At 58.4% G+C, this 19,671-nt stretch overlaps 1 protein-coding gene across 1 annotated transcript; it reads left to right on the forward strand.

Annotated features, from left to right (window-relative positions):
* The first annotated feature begins 1,110 nt into the window (after positions 1–1,110).
* On the forward strand, positions 1,111–11,300 carry MAPK8IP2 (mitogen-activated protein kinase 8 interacting protein 2). Its single transcript, XM_039237321.1, has 12 exons — positions 1,111–1,362; positions 2,321–2,426; positions 3,705–3,986; positions 4,139–4,232; positions 4,360–5,583; positions 5,806–5,881; positions 6,009–6,181; positions 6,302–6,411; positions 7,061–7,165; positions 7,296–7,366; positions 10,074–10,172; positions 10,547–11,300. Exons 1-12 carry the CDS (start codon positions 1,298–1,300, stop codon positions 10,617–10,619), a joined length of 2,478 nt encoding a protein of 825 aa, XP_039093252.1. The 5' UTR covers positions 1,111–1,297; the 3' UTR covers positions 10,620–11,300.
* The last annotated feature ends 8,371 nt before the right edge of the window (positions 11,301–19,671 follow it).

Consider the following 19,671-nt stretch of genomic DNA (forward strand, 5'->3'; position numbering starts at 1 on the left):
AGGGAAAAGGATAATTTCATGGCACTCTTGTTGAAACTCCAGCTTCCTTCTTTAGCCAAATCTTCTCCACAATGTGTCCCTAAACTGCCCCTCCAACCTGTCTTTGTCCACTGTACTCATAACACTGATCTGCCTTCCCCCTGACCCAACACCTGCTGACCCTGACCTAATCTAACTCCTTGAGCTCCATTTCAACCACTGCTCTCCCCACGCAGCTCCACATCAAGCCAGAACACGTCAGTATCCTGAACAATGCCAATCACATAGTTGGTGCTCAGGAAGTAGTTTTTCTAACGGAATGAACATAGCCTCAGGGTTATCACCCAGTGCCCATCAGTACCTCGGTCCAGTCTGCGTAGTCTGTACTGTGTCCTGAAAGTTCAGTTTTAGCCCCAATCAGCATCCTCTGTGTGATTAACTTCGAATCCAGCCATCTCAGCATCCCTTGGTCAGATGTCTCTGTCCAGCACCGATCAGCAACATTTGGGAGAGCAACTCCTTCAGCTCTGATCAGCTCCCTTTGGGGAAATAGCTCCTCCAGCCCCAGTCAGCACGCTTTAGGGAGACATCTCCGGCGGCCCAATCAGCACCCTTTGTGGGACAGCTCCAACCAGCCCTGATCAGCACCCAGAGGCGGACAGCTCCTCCGGCCCCTCAGGACCCGCAGCCAGCCCAGCCTAGGTCTCCAGCCCCTCAGACCTAGGCCTGGGGCCCCAACTCTTCTGATTCCTCGGGACGTCAGCGCAGCTCCGGGTGCGGACCCGCGCCTCCACGAGCCCCTCCCCCCAATCCAGCCCCCCAGGTAACCAGAGGTCTGTGGACCCAGACCTTCCTCCACCTTCCCTCCGCAGGGTTCTCATTTAAAGGTCTCACCGTGTCTCCCCGTCCGCAGACCCTCCTGTACATGGACCTGACCCCCCACCCCCGCCGGTCCGCTTCTCACCTGCCCTCCCCGAATAAAACCCCAAACCCGATCGTTCCCGAATCAGAGCCTCTCAGTCAAACCATCTTCTCTCCTCCAACCAGCTTCCCCGCCAGCCCCCTCCCTCCCTCCGCGGCCCCCTCCCTCCTCTCCGGATCCTCCCGCCCCTCCCCTCCCCCTGCGGCGCGGCCGCTCGCCTGCCGCGGTGTCCTGGCAGGGTGTCGAGGTGTGTGGCGGGCGGGGTGTCGCAGGGCGTGTCACGAGGTGACTCGGGGAGGGCTGAGGACCGACGGAGGGAGCGGCGGAGGGCGTGCGGGGCCGTCGCTCCGCGCACCCCTCCCCCCGCCGCAGTCGGCAGGCCTTTCCCCGGAGAAGATGGCGGATCGGGCGGAGATGTTTTCTCTTTCCACCTTTCACTCGCTGTCGCCGCCAGGCTGCAGGTACGCACTCCGGCGCCCCGGGCCTCGACCTCCTGCAGCCCCTGCCCCGACCCTTCCCCAGCCTCCTCCGACCCGGGCCTGCCATCCCACCCCCATCGTCTCCGGGGACCCAAGCCCCAGTCCCCTGTCTGGTCATAAGGCCTCTGACTCCTGTACCCCATCCTCCTTCCCTTTCAGGGTGTTTTTGTCCTCCCCTCCTCCCCCTTCTCCAGGCCTAACGCCTCCCGCTCCCGTATCCGCTGGGACCCTGTGCCGCACCCAGCTGGGGCAGCTGACCCCTCAAGGGTGGAGGACTGGGGCTGAGCCTCCGAGGGGCAGCCTGTCTGGGCAGAACGCTGAGCCACCCTCTGTGCTTAGCAGTGTCCTTTTGGCCTTGTTGGGCCTCTCCCGGTGAAGGCCTGTCTTGGCCTGTAGGGCTCCGGAAGGGAGAGAGTTGAAATCAAGCCTGGAGCCCTGGGGGAAGGGACTGAGGTGGGGAGAGGGTTGGACCTTTGGGTGTAGACCTGCCTGGGGCAGAATGGGGAGACAAAGTGGCTAGATTCTTCTCTCAGAGCAGGGCTACCTGAGCCCCCGCCCCCACTTCTGCTGCTGCAGCTTCAGCTCCCCCTTCCCCCCTCCCCCCACGCTGCTCAGACTGACTCCCCCGGGGCTGAAGCTGTGACCCAGAGGGGCCTGCAGCTGGGAGGAGAGAGGAGGAGGGGGTGGGGAAGATTGGGGGGGACAGGTGGCTCCTCTGGATTGGTCATGGCTCGGATTGTAGGGGGATCCACTGAAGAGCAGAGCTTGGGGTTCAAGGTGATGGCAGGATGTGGATCTGAGAGTTGGGGTTTCTGGAGACCATGGGGCCTAGCAGCTGGGGTTCCTCCTTAGGACCGGCCTCCAGGCAGGGAGGGAGTCCAGGGGTGGTGGCTCCCTCAGGAACCCTGTCCTTGCTCTCTGACCCTGGTCCCCTCCCCAGGCCCCCCCAGGACATAAGCCTGGAAGAATTTGACGATGAGGACCTGTCTGAGATCACCGATGACTGTGGCCTGGGCCTCAGCTATGACTCGGACCACTGCGAGAAGGTGGGAAATGGGCTGGGGGTGTGGAACCCTGTTAAGGGAGAGCCTCACTTGGAGTTTTAGGGTGGGTCTGCGCTCAGCCTTAAAATACAAAATCCTCTGATTGCCCCCTCCCTTTTGGCAGCCTGCCCAGAGTCTTCCTTGGTATCAAACCTCTCTTTTTCCTCAGACTGTATGCCCTCCACAGAGGGCTGTCCCTAGCATTCCTCGCCTGACCCCTGTCACTGGGCTAGCTTGGGGGAGGGGACGTGGGCCTATGGTTTGGATGCCTTCTGACTTTCTAGGAAGATCTAACCCCTTCCAACTGCCATCTTCTTCCTAGCCCTTCTCCCACCTCTCAAGCTTCCATCTGACTGCCTTACATCTCCACCCCTAATCTTTTCTCCTCCCCATCTCCTGCTTCTTCTCTCCTTCCCTTTCTCCACGTTTTTGTTTTCACTCACTCTAGAACATTTCTGAGGGACTGCCATGTAACAAGTGCTGGGGGCTTCCAGGTGTGTGGAGGGAGAATGGGACAAGTGTGGCCCTTGCCCTTGGGAGCTTATAACTCAGAAAGTCATAAGAGGCAATGGCTGGCTGCCTGAGTATCAAGGACTGGGTTCCTAGGTGTGCTGAGGGGGAGGGGAACTCAACAGAGACTGAGGCCTTTAGGGAGACTTTCTGGTGGAAATGGCCTTGCCCTTAGGGAAGACTAGATGGAGCTGGGCAGATAAGGGAAGTAGGGAACAGAAAGAGAGGTATTGCTGGTCAAGAGATTAACCAGATCAAAGGCCCTGAGGTTGGTGCAAGCTTGGTGTATCCTGGGCTGTCTTCATGCATTCCACTTAGCATCCCCAGGCTAAGTCTTGTTCTCGGGGTAGGCTACACAATATGGACATGGCCCTGCCCTGGTGAGGCCTGCAGCTTGCCTGGGGTGTTCAGTAATTACGAATTGTGTTAAAGGGCTATGAAGGTGGGGGTGCTGGTATCAAATGTGACGCAGTTTGGGGGTTACATGAAGGTGGCAGGTGGGTTGGGGCCACTCTGAGGATCTCTGTCACTTAAGCGTAGGAATTCCAGGCTCTTACCAAGAACTGGAGTGATCCTTCTGTATCTTATGCAGATTGAAAAACAAACAAACAAACAAACAAACAAACAAACTGCTCAGTTGATGGGGAGCAGAGTGAACTGGAGTCTTCTCTCCCTTAACTTACAGTTTTTGGCTTTCCCCTTTCCTGGCACCTGGGACCCCTGGTCGCTATTGAGCTGTGGCCCAGCTCTGCCTGTTCCTCCTTCTTGCAGGACAGCCTCTCCCTGGGACGTTCGGAGCAGCCGCACCCCATCTGCTCCTTCCAGGATGACTTCCAGGAGTTTGAGATGATCGATGACAATGAAGAGGAGGAGGAGGAAGAAGAGGAAGAGGAGGAGGAAGAAGAGGAAGAAGGAGAAGGGGAAGGCAAGGAGGAAGGAGGCCCTGACTCAGAGGCCCCTGCCCCAGAGGAGGCCCTGATCCCCTCTCCCTCCCTGGAGGAGCCCCACAAGAATCGGCCCACTACGCTCCACCTGACTACACTGGGAGCCCAGGTGAGCATCCAGACCCACCCACAGGATGCTGGAATTGAACCTGGGCTTCCAGCATCTGGGACTCTGCTCCCCATGGCAGCCTGCCCTACCCCTGAGAGCTGGAGACCCTCCTCAGCGCCACTCTCTTACTGCTGGCCCACTCCACCCTCCAGGACTCTCTGAACAACAATGGAGGCTTTGCCCCAGCACCTCCAGCTTCCTGGCAGGAAACAGTCCAATGCTCACCTCCCCAGGAGCCCCTCAGAGGTGAGCGGGGTGGTGGTGCTGGTGGTGCTGGTGGCGCTGGTGATGGGATCACAGGAGGCGAGGGAGGGAGGGAGGAAGGGAGGAAGGGAGCCAGGTGGGCTTGCTGACGTATACCCCTGCTCGGCAGAGTCACCTGCCCCCTGCCAGCCCACAGACACGAGCCCCCGGGGAGCACAGTCGCCTGTGCGCCCAGGTTGCGATTGCGAAGGGAACCGACCTGCGGGCCCCCCTGCACCCTGTGGGGCCTCGCCCTCCTCAGATCCTGGCATTGAGGCAGACCTGGGAAGCCGCTCCAGTGGGGGCCGCGGCGGCCGGCGCAGCAGCCAGGAGCTGTCATCGCCAGGCTCCGACTCAGAGGACGCTGGGGCCGCGCGCCTGGGGCGTATGATTTCCTCCATCTCAGAGACTGAGCTGGAGCTGAGCAGCGATGGTGGCAGCACCAGCAGTGGCCGCTCCTCGCACCTCACCAACTCCATCGAGGAGGCCTCGTCGCCTGCCTCTGAGCCCGAGCCTGAGCCCGAGGCCCCGTGCGAGCCCCCGCGCCGCCCTGCCTTCCTGCCAGTGGGCCACGATGACACCAACAGCGAGTACGAGTCAGGGTCCGAGTCTGAGCCAGACCTCAGTGAGGATGCCGACTCGCCCTGGCTGCTCAGCAACCTCGTGAGCCGTATGATTTCTGAGGGCTCCTCGCCCATCCGCTGCCCTGGCCAGTGCCTGTCCCCCGCGTCGCGTCCCTCCGGGGAGCCCGTGTCGCCAGCCAGCGGGGCCACAGAGGCGCCTGAGGCAGCTGCGGGGCCAGGCGGCGTGGAGCTGGTGGACATGGAGACGCTGTGCGGGCCGCCGCCGCCTGCGCCCTCAGCACCCCGGCCCGGCCCTGCCCAGCCCGGGCCCTGCCTCTTCCTTAGCAACCCCACACGCGACACCATCACGCCGCTGTGGGCCGCTCCGGGCCGAGGCGCCCGGCCCGGCCGTGCCTGTTCCGCCGCCTGCTCAGAAGAGGATGAGGAGGAGGAAGAGGAAGAGGATGATGCTGAAGACAAGGCAGGGTCCCCTGGGGGCCGGAGCGTGGGCCCCGCCGCGCCGCTGGACGCCTCGCTGGTGTATGACGCGGTCAAGTACACGCTAGTGGTGGACGAGCACACGCAGCTGGAGCTGGTGAGCCTGCGGCGCTGCGCCGGCCTGGGGGAGGGCAGCGAGGAGGACAGCGGTGGCGAGGCCAGCGAGGAAGAGACAGCAGCGGCACTTCTGAGTGGCGGTCAGGGCCCGGAGGGGGCCTCCCCGGACAGCCCTGACCTCACCTTCTCCAAGAAGTTCCTTAATGTCTTTGTCAACAGCACATCCCGTTCTTCCAGTAAGTGGGAGGTGGGGGAAGGGGGACAGCCCCAGGGGAGCAGCAGGGGCGCAGGGCAGCCCGGCACCCTTCCCAGGGTGGGGACCCTGGCGGGAGGGCGGCTCCGCCCCCCGTCCCTGACTCAGGACAACCTACTCCAGACGTGTGGGGAGGAACCTGGTGAGGCTTCCAAGTGCTTTCCTTCTTCCTGAGTCTCTGTCTTTCCCCGTCTCTGTCACTCAGGCACCGAGTCCTTTGGCCTTTTTTCCTGCTTGGTCAACGGGGAGGAGAGAGAACAAACCCACCGGGCTGTCTTCAGGTACCGCCTCCTCTCTTGCCGGCAGTGATCCCCAGCCCCAGTCTGCAGACACCCCGGGGCTGGGCGGACGCAACCCAGCCGGCGCTGCCCCTCCACCAGTGATCTCCCTCCTCTGACCTGACCTCAGGTTCATCCCTCGCCATCCGGACGAGCTGGAGCTGGATGTGGATGACCCAGTGCTGGTGGAGGCCGAGGAGGACGACTTCTGGTTCCGTGGCTTCAACATGCGCACCGGGGAGCGTGGGGTCTTCCCTGCCTTCTACGCCCACGCGGTGCCCGGCCCTGCCAAGGACTTGCTGGGTGAGGTCCCATCCCCCAGGCGTAGTTTGCCACCCGGCCTCCCCTCCCTCACGGGTTTGACCTAGACTCCTTACGATACTGCCCGCACTGTCCCTCCCTCCCCCCCCCCCCCCCCCGCAGGGAGCAAGCGGAGTCCTTGCTGGGTGGAGCGCTTCGACGTGCAGTTCCTGGGCTCTGTGGAGGTGCCCTGTCACCAGGGCAATGGAATCCTGTGTGCAGCCATGCAGAAGGTCAGTCTGGAGGCCGGGGTCCATCTCAGTCCTCTAGGCTTGCACAGCCTCTGAGGCCCCAGGCCTGTGACCACAGAGGGTTCAGACGGAGCCTTAGGAGCCTCAGGGGGCAGGGATCCTGGCTCTGATTCAGAGGCCTGGGCAGACAGGTCTGGGGCAGAGGGCAGAGCTTGGCAGCTGCCTCCCAGCACCTCGGGGTCTCTTGGCTGGTTCAGTGGGGTCTCTACTGCTGGTCCCTCCTTTCCTTCGGTCCATCTTCTTTTTGTCTGCAAGTCAAGACCAACTCTCACATGGCCTTTCCTGGGAGTCGTTTGCTCACTCATTCGTTCTTAGTCATTTAGAGAGCACCTGGCAGAAGAGCAGGACAGGGCTGTATCTGAGAACTCGCGTCCAGCGCAGGGGCCAGGCAGCGGGCAGGCCAGGGTGGTGGGAGCTGTGGTCCTGTCTGGAGAAACAGAAGAAAATGGCAGGCTTTGTGCAGAGAGGTGACCAGCTGGTCCTGAGCCCAAGGAATGGCGAAGACCCCCGCTCACGTGTTCTCAGTCAGTGCCAGGAGTGCTCATCCGTGATGCGGGGTGTTGCACCAACGGGAGGGAGAGACACCCTGGTAGGCCCTAGAGACCCTCTCCCCCCCCGACTTCTTCCCCAGATTGCTACTGCCCGGAAGCTGACTGTCCATCTGCGTCCTCCTGCCTCCTGTGACCTTGAGATTTCCCTTCGGGGGGTCAAGCTGAGTCTAAGCGGAGGACCTGAGGTGGGAGTGTAGGGGTCTGAGGCACAGGGGAGGCTGGGCACGGGCTAAGGCAAGAGGGGCTGATGGGGGGGAGGTGGGGTGGCGCTGGGCCCTCACCTGACTTGGCAGACATCTGCCACCTCTGCTCTAGTTTCAGCATTGCAGCCACTTCTTCCAGATGAAGAACATCTCCTTCTGTGGCTGCCATCCCCGAAACAGCTGGTGAGAGCCTTACCTTCCTCAGAGTCCCCATAAAACCCCAGGGCTGCCCGTGTATAGTTCCCATCCCCCGCCACCCTGACTGCCCCGCCTCCACCCATGTGGCTCCGTGAGTTGAGCCCTCACATGGCGCCCACTCTGCACTGGGCTCGGGAGACACGGAGAAAACAAGCTCCCATCTGGTCTGGGGGGGGAAACAAACAGACACATAGACAAGTAAGTGCTAGAAGCATCTGTCGGGGCCTGGCAGATGTCTGTATTGGGCTCCAGCGAGCAGACCTGTGGAGAGGTGGGTGCGTTCTCTTGGGACTCAGGTGGGGACTGGAAAGCATTCCGCAAGCCTTGGAAGATGAGTAAGTAGTGGAGCGGGTCTTGACAGGGAGCCAGCTGAGCCACGGCTGTGGGTGAAGGGCACTAGGTGTCTGGTGAGCGGCTGGGACGAGGCTGGAGGGTCACTAGGAGAACCTGTGCCCTTGACTCTGCCAAAGAGCTTGTATTTGATCCCATTCGCAATGGCGTCACAGTGCGGCTCGGGCTGACAAGCTGGCTCTGGCTGCTGTGCAGTTGATGGACCCAGGTATTACTGGCAGGAGGCCGGGTGGCTGCTGAGGTTATGCCGGTGCAGAGTCCAGGAGCACCTAGGAGCGGGGACAGGCAGGACCTGTGTCGACTGGATGTAGAGGCTGACCTGGAGGAAGAGTCAAGGGTGACGTGCCACCTGGGTAAAGGGCAGAGTAGCCCGCATACCAAGCGGAGGACCACAGGGAACAGGCCTGAGGCCCTGGTGATGTGGCGTTCAGCCACGGACGCAGTAAGATCAAATTGGCCTTTTGTTACATGGATCTGGAGTGTAGGGGGGAGACCTGGAGGGCCAGAATCAGTTGGGAGGAGGTGGGTAACTGGCTGAGGTGCGCAGGATAGCCAGGCAGAGCAAGAAGGGGCAGGAGGGAAAGGAGTGGGAGAGCCAGCAGGGTAACCGGCGTGGGGGTGGGGGTGGGGGTGGGGGTGGGGGTGGGGGAACCACAGGCTTCCTGCCAGCCAGACCCCTGCCCACGGGTCCCGGTGTCCTAGATGAAGGAAACAGGATGTAAGCAGAAAGACAGTGCCAACCAGAGGCTCGAAGAGACTCGAAGGGGTGTTGGAGGAAGCAGGTCTTCAAGGGCATGTGGGGTGTAGGAAGAACAGAGCGGTGCTGGGGCTGAGACCTGTGACGGACACTGAGTCCAGCACGTGTGTCATCTAGACGCTTTGTGGTAAAGAGGGTGAGGAAGGCTCTATCTGTTGTCTAGGAGATGGTGTCAGCCTTCGGCAGGGTCAGAGCTCGGTTTGCCTGTTTTTCCTTTGAGGAGGGAGACGCTGCTGTGTGGGGTGCGGAGCTGGAGGGGAGGGGAGGGCCGGGGCTCGGGGCCTCGCAGGACCGGTCTGCAGGGAGGGAAGACTGCATGTGCCACGATCTCAGGTCTAGACACCTAAACACTGAGCCAAGTGCAAGCCCATGGGAGAAGGGTGGTCAGACCAGTGGTTTAGGATCAAGAAGTGGAGGTGGCCGGTGGAGAGGAGGGGACCAAGGCGCCGCTTTCCCGGCCCAGACCTTCCTCATATTTGTTACTCGAGAACTCAGCACTGTCCCTCACGGGAAGGAGGCGCTAATGAAACAGTGTTAGGTGAAGAATTAGCTCATTTCCTTGTGAAGGAGGCAGTGGGTCTGGAATGTGCTGGGCCTGCTGGATCTGGATGAGACCAGTACGTGGCGTGTTAGATCACAGATCGCCGCAAGTACCCCACTGTGGTCGCGCACTGGCTGTGTGTCCTCGGGCAGGTTTCTGACCGCCTCTGCGCCTCATCTCCATCATCTAGAGACAGTAGAACAGGACCCCGGCCTCACAGGGCTGTTGTGAAGTTTATGTGCGGTGATAATAGGAAGTGCTTAGGGTGGTGCCGAGGACCTGGTAAGCAGCGTCGAAGTGTCGGTGACTGTAAATGTGACAGAACGCGGCATTTGAGACGAGGCTGTTCACGGACAGCATGAGCACGTTGTCTTGGCAATGACACTGTCATGTGGATTCCCATCTGGAGGAACCACAAGAGCCCAATCCAGTCTGATGTGGATCGGATTAGCCACAGTTGGGGGAGTCTCCGGCCCCATGCCGCGGGGCTCTGACACCCTCCCTCTGACAGGGACTTTTGTTAATGTCTTAGTTGAAGAGAACAGGGCAGATTCGGGAAATGCCTAAATGAGACAGAGGTGGGGCAGTGACTAAAAGGCCACGAGGGAGCCAGAGTGGGAGACTTCTCTCCACGAAGAGGGTTTTACAGGTTGGGGCCAATGCCAAGCCCCCAGTCGGAGCTCAGATGATAGCTGCCAGAGTGCGCAGGACCAGCGGTGCGGGCTACGTGGCTCACGTCTGGAAGACAGGAAGGAGGCCCTGCTGTACGCTGGAGGGGCAGCCCTGGGTGGGGAGCCACAAGGCGGGCGGCGCTGGCGCGCCTCCCCTGTCACGGAGAAGTCACACAGGTCACTCACTCCTCTGAGGTGCCTCGCACCGTGCTTGCACTAGAGCCCAAAAAGCACTTTCAAGTCTTGAAATCCTGTGACGCACACATCTTCCCCTTCCCTTACCCTCTGTCCCGGACTCTTCTCTCCAGAACTCTGGGGGGCCCAGGGCGTGGGTCTGTGCGCTCACATTCTTCCGCACCAATTCCCCTTCAGCTATTTCGGCTTCATCACCAAACACCCTCTGCTGAGCCGCTTTGCCTGCCACGTCTTTGTCTCCCAGGAGTCCATGAGGCCCGTGGCCCAGAGCGTGGGGTGAGCCGGGCTGGGAGGCGCGTGGGCTGCAGAACTGGCGCGTGAGTCCCCGGGAGGCAGAGCAGGGCTGGGAGAAGGCCTGGCATGGGGTGGAGCGTTGGACCTGAGGGGAAGGTCAGATGAGAAGCAACAGAGGTGGAGAGTTGGAAGAAGTTGGTGGAAGGCAAGTCTGAAGACTTGGGACAGGCGCCTGGGGGGGTGGGGTATCGGGGCTGGAAGTGGCCTGTTGCCCCCACAGCCCTGTAGAGCGGAGGGAGGGGGCCCAGGGGTGACGTGGGCAGGCCCAGGTGGGTGAGGAGGGAGAGCTTCGGGCGTGGGGGTGGGGGTGACTCGGGTGGCCCTGAGTGGCTGGTAGATGACGCTCTCTCCCCCAGCCGCGCCTTCCTGGAGTACTACCAGGAGCACCTGGAGTACGCCTGCCCCACAGAGGACATCTACCTGGAGTAGCCGCCTCAGGTCTCGTGCTGCAGGTGCAGCTGGGGCTGGGCATGTCTCAAGAAGCCACTGCGGCTTTGGCAAGAACTGGATTGGGGACGCGTGGGAACCGATGTCCAGGGAGTGTCCTCCATGCTCCCCAGGGGCTGCGGGAGAGAGGAGTCCGCACCTCTCCACTTTCCCTCCGGTCCGTTCTTTCTCTCTGTGTCGCCCTCATCTGCCCGTTGGCCTCCTCCTATCTCCTTGTTTCTGTCTCTGCCCCTCTCTGTGCCTGCAAACTCTCCCCCTCTGCTCTTTCCTTGGGGTCAGAACCGGGAGGGTTGTAGAAGAAGGTGAGGCTCTAGGTGACCAGTGGCACCAGGCTCCCAGGTGATCCCCTCCGGCCCCTCCCCTGTGATTTATAAAGGAATTTTAATTTTTATAGTGAATCTCAAGGGATTATCCCATCCTTGACCACAGGGACAAAGAGAGGGACCCCACCCCGTACTGCCCTACATGGAGCTCAGGGGGAAGCAGGGAGGGGTTCCCCAGAAGGGGCTTGGGGGAGATGAGGAGTAGCTCTGGATGCTTTCCCCAAGCCCCCAGATGCTAGAGGAGGACGCCTGCCCTGGTCCTGGTCGCACCAGCGTCCGCTTCGCCGCTGCACACACTCCCCGCAGTCTAGCGCCTCAATAAACTCTCTGCTTGGTGTGACACTGGCTGTTTCTGGAGGAGGGGAGAGATAAGGGGCCGGGAGCTGCCCCTGGGTGGGGACCGAGTCTCCAGGTTGATGGAGTCGTGAGAAGTACTCTCTGAAATCATGCTGTGGACCTCCCCGGGGACTCTCCCCAGATGCACTTGACTGGCCAGGGAAGCTGGGGCCAGAGAGAGGGGGCGCTGGTCACCCCGAGTGTGTCCTCCCACCTGCACCAGAACTCCAGGCTGGGGGATGGGCACACGGGGGAGCCGGTATAGCTCAGATCAGTGTGTGTGTGTGTGTACGCTTGTGAGTGTGTGTGTGAGGGAGAGCAGGGGTTAGTCGGCTTCAATCTTAAAATTGGTGTTTAAAAAATTTTTCACAGAAATCCAGAAGAAAAGAGGTGGCTATTTTTCAGTAGGCCTTTAGGTGGGTGTAGATGCTATCTCCCAGAGAATGGGCTTTCCTGCCCCCGGCCCCCAAGTGAGCTCCAGATCTTGGGTGCTGACATCAGCATGGTAGGTAGGGCCTTTGTGAGGGTGGGTCTGGGTCCTTCTCCCAGAGCCAGAGACCAGTGCAACCAACACTGACTGGGAAGACCACAGGTAAAGGTTATGAAACAAGAGCGAGCCACAGGAAGGACAGACATTCACTGCATATAAATTTAAAACTACCGTCCACAGAAATCACACGCCTTGGGGCGCCTGGATGGCTCAGGTGGTTGAGCATCTGACTCTCGATTTTGGTTCAGGTCATGATCTCAGGGTCATGAGTTTGAGCCCTGCAGGGGGCTCTGAGCTGACAATGCAGAACCTGCTTGGGATTCTCTCTCTCTCCCTCTGCCCCTCTCCCCACTAATGTGCTATAAATAAATCCGTAAATAAATATCCTTTCAAAAAATCACGTGCCTCTACTCACAGTAAGAGTCGCTAAATGGCCCAGACCTTGGGTATGTGGACAGCCCCACCCTAGAGCAGAGACTAGCCACACAGCGGACACACAGCTCAGAAACCAGGGCACGGGAATGTTCCAGCTCTGCTGTCCAGGAGACCAAGTACAATGTCTGCGAGACTTTCCCACTAATTAAATTTGTGATGAGGCCGAGAGCCCGAAATGTTTGAAACGAGCACCCTTCTGCACCTGCGCATGGGAGCAAGACCTTAGACCCTCTGGGGCATGACCGGAGGGAACCCCGCTCACCGGCCTCTGCTGTTCCTTCACTCAGTCAGAAGGGGATTCTCCATGTCCTGCCCTGCTGTCCCCACTGTCCTCACTGCCCTCCTGTCCCCACTGCCCTCCTGTCCTCACTGTCCCCACTGCCCTCCTGTCCTCACTGTCCCCACTGCCCTCTGTCCTCACTGTCCCCACTGCCCTCCTGGCCCCACTGCCCTCACTGCCCTCCTGTCCCCACTGCCCTCCTGTCCTCACTGTCCCCACTGCCCTCCTGCCCTCACTGCCCTCCCTGCCCTCCTGTCCTCACTGCCCTCCTGTCCCCACTGCCCTCACTGCCCTCCTGTCCTCACTGTCCCCACTGCCCTCCTGCCCTCTCCTCAGTTCCCCAAACTCAACTCCCCATGTCCCTATCGCGTCACCCTTTCTCCCCAGCTTGGACCTGCCTGGTGCCCTTTACCTGGCGCGGCCCCCTCTGCGTAGGAGCCTCCCATGCCTGCCCCCCTTCCCTCCACCTCTGTGCCCTCCGCTCCTCCCTTCCTGTCTCTCTTCCCCTTTGCCGGGGCTCCCGAGTCTCGGGGTTCCCTCCAGCTCACCCGTGCCGCCGACCCCGTCCCCGGCCTCCCTGGCTGCTTCCCTGGGACTCAATCCCTCCCTGGGCAGAGCCCCAACGTTCTGCCTCTGGGCCGAGCACGTGGCTCAGCTGTGTGCTGCGCTCGACCTCACCAATCCCAGGCGACCCTGGGGGCCGCCCCAGCCCGTCAGTGGGCTGGCGCTCTGCAGCGTTCGGCAAATGTAACGCCCTAATGAGAGCACTGAGGTGCGGGGGGGCCCACACGGCTCAGGAGGGGCCGTGGACACTTAGAACTCGCAGAAGCAGTTCCCCCGCTGGCTCCTGTTTTACATTTACATTCCGGGTTTTACATTTTTTCTCAGGCGCCTGAGCTGAAATTGCCCTAGAGTCCCCACTGCAGCCACCTTCACCCCCCACCCTGTCACCCCTGTCTACCCCCATCGCCCGCCTCCTCCAGGCTTCCTGCATCTGTGACTCTGAGGGACCTTTAACCACATGAGTTTCTAAACAGAAACCTGAGCAGGCACGCTCCCTCTTCAACTCCTATTGAAACTGCCCTGTTCTGCCCTCTCAAGGCCCCGCTCCCCCCACCCCGTTTCTGCCCTTGGAGCCTCTGAGCTTCCTGTGGGCATCTGTTGTCCTCTGTATGTTGCTGGGTGGTCTGTCCTCCTGGCTGCGGGGGGACCCTGAGTCTCGGACTGGAGTAAGGTGTCCCTCCTGCCTGCTCCCCAGCAGAGGCTGTGGAACATGAGTCCAAGAGAGCAGGGGTGTGGCTGATGCCCCCCGTCCTCCCGGATCCTGGCACACACATCGTTACACCCTCGGAGCCCTGTGTGCTGAGTGAGCAAGACTCTAATGCCAGGACTCTGACTTCTGGAAACCTAGCTAAGGATAGCATTCTAAATGAAAAGCTTTGTTATCCATTCTTGTTTAAAATATTGAAAGCATAAAAATCCAAATTTTAAGGGGTGCCTGGGTGGGTCAGTCGGTTAAGCATCAGACTTCAGCTCAGGTCATGATCTCACGGTTCGTGGGTTCGAGCCCCGCATCGGGCTCTGTGCTGACAGCTCAGAGCCTGGAGCCTGTTTCAGATTCTGTGTCTCCCTCTCTCTCTGACCCTCCCCTGCTCACGCTGTCTCTCTCTCTCTCTCTCTCTCTCTCTCTCAGAAATAAACATTAAAAATTTAAAAAAATATAATCTAAATTTTGACCAGGTAAATTAAGGTATACTTACCTAATTGAAATATCGGGCAGGTATGGAAAAAGTAACAATCCAGAAAATATTTGTTATGCTATTGCAGGAAAAGAAACGTGCAGAACCTACGTTAGGAAAAAGAGTGAACATGACGAAGGACAGTGTTCACTGTTTCTCTCCCTTTTTTCCTGTGTGAACATGTCTTGTTTCAAGTATTATATGTGTTTATTAGAGACCCACAAATGCAAACAGAAACATCCACAGAAAAAATAAAAATAAAAAAAGGAAAGATATATTAATTAATTGCAAACAAAAAAGGCTATTTGACCACAATAAAAGTGCCCGTCTCAGGATGTTGACGAGGCCTCCTGCCCCACAGACAGGCCGAGAACAGCACTTCATCACGTCAGAGCTCAGTATCATTTTTATACACACTATTCAAAATAGAATTTCTCTATTTTTTAAATTGTTATTTTTCCATTATAAAGAGCACCTGGTCATTACGGGAATTTCGGAAACTGCAGAAAATAGATGGAAGATAAAGAAAAATCCTTTTATCAACTCAAAGACAACTATTGCTAATATTCTGGTGTATTTTTTCCAGTCTCCTTTATACGATGGGCTTTACTTTATGGTGTTTGAGACCAGAGGGAGATCGAGGGACCCAATGAAAAATTTAAGGCAAAAAGATTAAAGCAAAATCGCTACAGTCACTATGGAATGGCCTGGGTGCAGTGGAGGGTGGTCCTCATACGGGGAGTCTCTAGTTATGAAACTACAGACCAACGAGCACATGATTTGGAAATGTTTGGACAGCAAGAAAAAGGAGGAAAACATAAAGCTCGCAGTGGGTTCGAGTTTCTCTAGGTCAGTTTATAATAAAGAAACATAGATCCAAAAATATAATTAATATCCTTTTTTTTGTGTTGAGTAAAGTCCCATATTTATTTCTTAAAAAAATATATAATGTAATTAATCAGGGATAACAAGCATACACTCACACGGGGTCTTACATTCCGCATATAGAGAACACAGTTCTTTCTGGATGTCAATGAAATTATTTCAACAATAGATCATGTAAAAGGTGTGATGCAAAGCATTCAGCTCTAGGAGAAAACCCCAAGGAGACCAATCTGATCAGAGTATGAGCTGTGGAGGCTGGCTTGGCTGCTAGAAGAAGGCTGCTTGGCACCCACCAGGCTCTTTCCCTCGGTCCTGGTCCTGGGTGCTTGGCCTCTGTCCTCATGACGGCCTGAGGGCTGCCGTATCTCCTGGCATGGTGCTCAGTTTCACGCCGGAGGAAGAACAAGGGCAAAGGGACAGGTAGCTGGTTTTGTAAGAGCCCCACCGAGGGCTGCAGGGAGGAGTGGGAAGGGCAGAGGCACTGGAGGAGGAGAAGCCAGTGTAGACCCAAACTCCAGGCCTCCTGGAACCATCACCTGAAGGATGGGAAACAGGAACATTTACCTGCTGGCTCCTGGCCCCCACCGGTTGAGGGCTGCCCCAGGAGTGTGTCCCCCCTCCCTTCAGAGCAGCCCACAGGCAGCCTGAGAGCAGAGTGAAGGAGCAAGTCCTTCTAGGATCGCCCAGCCAGCCACAGCGGTCAGAAGGCCCCCAGCTCCGGAGGCTTTCAAGCTGAGCAGTGTTTCTGACTTCCTCAGAAGAGCCAGAGAGCAAACCCCACGACCAGGGAGCCTGGCGGAAGACCCCCCTCCACCCGCCCAGCGGGGCCGTGGCCACCCTCCCCGCCACATGAGGGTGATGGGACGCGAGCCGATGTTAAGGGGCACTGGCTTGGTGCTGAGCAGAGCGGCGGCACCAGGCTCCTCACCCCCGAAACCGCAGCCGTGGGCTGGCCTTGCCGGGTCTGCAGGTGTGGACCCAGGCGTGGCGGGACCTGTGCGAGTGCGAGGTGCGTGTGGGGCAGAAGCTGGCACATAGCATGGACGCTGTCCCCCAGCATGCACCCCACCCCGTGTGGGTCACGTCCTATGGAACTGGCACATCACCCAGAAGACAGCTCCTGTTGCACATCTAGGTTCCCGGCCCGAGGTAGCACCCACCGAGTCCCGAGTCAGCTGCACCGCTGCTGCCCCCTCACACCCGTGAGTGAAGTCCTTTCATACACAGGAATCTGCCGAGGGGAGGGTTCCATGGTTTACCTGAAGCCGGCTCAGCCGTCAATGGCAAAAAGGGGAACTTTGATTTTACTTCTTTTATGTGGATGTGGAGCAGACAGGAGCAGCTGGCCCTGGCACAGAGGCCTGGCACCTGGCCTTTGTGAGGCCCCACCCTGCAGAACTCCACTCACCGCCCGGTGGGCCCAGGACTCCTTGGCCTTCATCTAGACAGAACATGGTGACCCCGAAGGCATGACCTGTCTGCACGCCTTTGGGGCATCCTGCGTGAGGCTGTGGAGAGGAGGCTGGCCACCCTGCACTTGCGGGGCAGCAGAGAGGCACCGAGGAAGCTCCTGGGAAGGGGAGAGAGTGAGCAGGCTGCGCACCCCCAGCCACCAGGACATGCCCCATTCTTCCTCAGGGGGCCCCAGGGAGGGACTGGGCTGCAGCTCACGTGGGAGGCGTTTCAGGGCAGGCAGCCTGTCCAGTCAGGTGGCAAAGGAGAGGGAGCTGTTTAGACACAGCTCTTGTCCCAGGCGGGCATGCCTCCCCGAGGGGGCGGGGCGCAGGGTGGGCACAGGTGGACCCGCAGGGCTGTGCCTCATGCCTCCAGGAAGCAGTCCGCCATCTGCTGCCTCAAACACAGCACAGCATCCTGAGCCTCTGGCAGGGACCCACTGAACCGGGGTGGCAGGGACCAGTCCTCTCTCCGCCAGCCCACATTTCTCGGGATTAAGAGGGTAGGGGCTAGTACTTAATTTCCTTCTGTATCAGTTAGCATTTTGTGGTCACAACCAAACTACAAAAACTGACTCTGGATAACTTAACCACAAGGAAATTGATCGGGAGGGTGTTGGAGGCTCCCAGGGTAGAAAGGAAGGCAAGACAAGGGGTGCTCCAGAAGGCTAGGGGGGGTACCTCAAGGATGGATGAGCAGCAGTCCTTGCCCCCAGCCCGGCCTGGCTCTGCTGTGGGCAGATGGACCAACCCCCTTTGTGTGTTACGTGGGTCCCCGCTACCTGGAGACCCATGTCTGGGTGGGGGCAGGGTCACTGGACTGACTATCCTTCCCTCAGGGTTGGAGGAGGCTGCAGGCCCCAGAAGGGCATTGGGCATCCCCAGGGAGGGCAGACTCTGGGCATCATGTTAGAGTTTGCAAAATGATGAGGAAGTGTTTCCACTCTTGGTGTGGAGCCCTGGGCCGGGCCACCCCCCACCTGTTCCCTCCAGAGCCCTCGTTGCCTTTCAGCTCAGATGGCACCCTGGACCCCTCTTTCTACCTTGGGTCCCTCTCTTCTGAGACCGCGGAGGCGAAAGACTCGGTTCTTCCTCCTTTCTGTGGGGCATGTAGTGCTGGGGCAGGGGAGAGGTCGTACCTCGCCCCTAAGGCTGTGACCTTTCAGAGGAGGGGTCTTCACACTCAGGAACCAAGGAGGCTGAGGGCATAAGTAAATGCGCTCCTGCCGCGGGTTATTGCTAACCAGCCCTGGGGTCAAGGAAAGGACGGGACACACCGGACACCTGAAAGGCACTGACAGAGTGCAGCAAAGTGAGTTTACATTGAATGTTACCATTAGAACATGATCTGAGTGAGCACAGGGAGCCCCACAGCGTTTCTTACCTTGGACTGTGACTGCAGGCACTGCCTGGGGGGCTCTAACTGGTGTAGAGCCCTTTTGTAATTAAAAACATTCAGCGAAGAGGCGAATTTGAATATTATTCCACGGAACCATTCCCTTTGCTCCCCCTTCTGGTCACTTGGGGGACAGGAGAGAAAGGAAGGGGTGACGGAGGGGAGGGGCGGTTTCCCCGAAGGTGCTCCTCTGCTGGCCTCTCACGTGGCTCCAGACACCTCCTCTTCCTTCCTAACGCACCTGAAGGGAAACTGCAGCACCAACGTGTTTGTTCCGTAGGTCCCTTCCAGAAGAGACTGGGCTGCCTGAGGAAGTCACTCTGTGGGAATGGAAAGCCGCCAGCCTGGTGAACGGATGAATCTTAAACCCACAGGAAGAGGGGCTGTTTTTTAAATTAACAATAGCAGAGAAGAAAGTGAAGTGCAGGGACATTGCAGATAGCATTTGGGCCATGACAAGAGTGTGCACAAACGTGTACGTGTGTGTGTGCTACATGCTCACACATACGTGCTAGTATGCGTGCATCTCTGTGCATGGTTGCAAGTGTGTGTGTAAACAGAGGCATGTGCGTGCACACACAACTGACTGTATGAGGAAGGTGCCTCCCACTAAAGCAGCTGAGACGATGCAAAACAAGCATTTCTGCAAAAGAATCACAGCAAAACCAAAAGAAGAGTGACCGAGTGAGTGAATCTGCTTCTCTCTCAAGCGTTGGGTGCGGAGGGTGGGTTTCAGCACCCTCCTCAGATCTGCACCAACAGAGAAGCATCCCTGATATATTCAATTATCTCTACATCCCCCCCATGATTATGCTCTTATCGGACCAAGTATGCTCCCTTTGTGCTATTTACCAGCGAAATTCTCATTTCTATTGAAATATAAAATACATGTGACAACGTAAGTGTGCACCATGTTTCTACCCTCAGTCAAGTGTAGCTCGTGAAATTTCCCTAGCCTCCTTTCCCAGGCAATACCCACACAGCCACCCTTCCCCACAGGAGGAAGGGGCTCCTTTCATGCTGGAATTCCACACAGGTCTGAGATTGCAGGGTTGACGCTCACGTCCCTTGGGAGGAGAGGTGGGTCCCCTCTGGCGATCTGCATCCCAGCACTACACACAGCACTGGGGAGAATAAACTAGAAGAATGCTCCTCACCCAGGTGGGCGGCAGGCCTGGTGTTATGCCTGGGTATTAGCATTTGTGTGGTTCTTGTTGAGTGTTTGGTCTTCGGATGTCATGCACAGATCGCGCCTGCCTCAGTTCCTCAGTCCTCACTCAAACCACGGCACCTTGAGGTGACTGTGTGCCGCGCTGGAAGAGAAGCTGCAGGCTGTGGGGAGACGGCGCGGCCAGCCCATCTGGGGCCAGTGCCTCCACTCTGACCACACATGCACGTGGGCCCTCCTGATGCCAGCGTCAGTGGCTGCAAGGGCCCCCAAGGAAACCACTCCCCTATGGGGGCAGCCCTGAGACACAGGAGGATCTAGGGCATGGTCAGTGTAGACCCAAACCAGACCAGAAGTGGTGGGAGGGCCACACGGAGAACACAGAGTGGGCCTCAGCACACTGCACCTGACACCACAGGCTCACTCTCCAGGTCACGTGTCTCGTACACGTGGCTGCCATACATCCCATTCACACATCTCATTCCAGTAAGACATCTTTTGGCTGAAAGTAACAAAACCCACCAGCAC

Source organism: Hyaena hyaena, unplaced genomic scaffold (assembly GCF_003009895.1).
Source record: "Hyaena hyaena isolate Hyena2069 unplaced genomic scaffold, ASM300989v1 scaffold_4, whole genome shotgun sequence".
Classification (NCBI taxonomy): domain Eukaryota; kingdom Metazoa; phylum Chordata; class Mammalia; order Carnivora; family Hyaenidae; genus Hyaena; species Hyaena hyaena.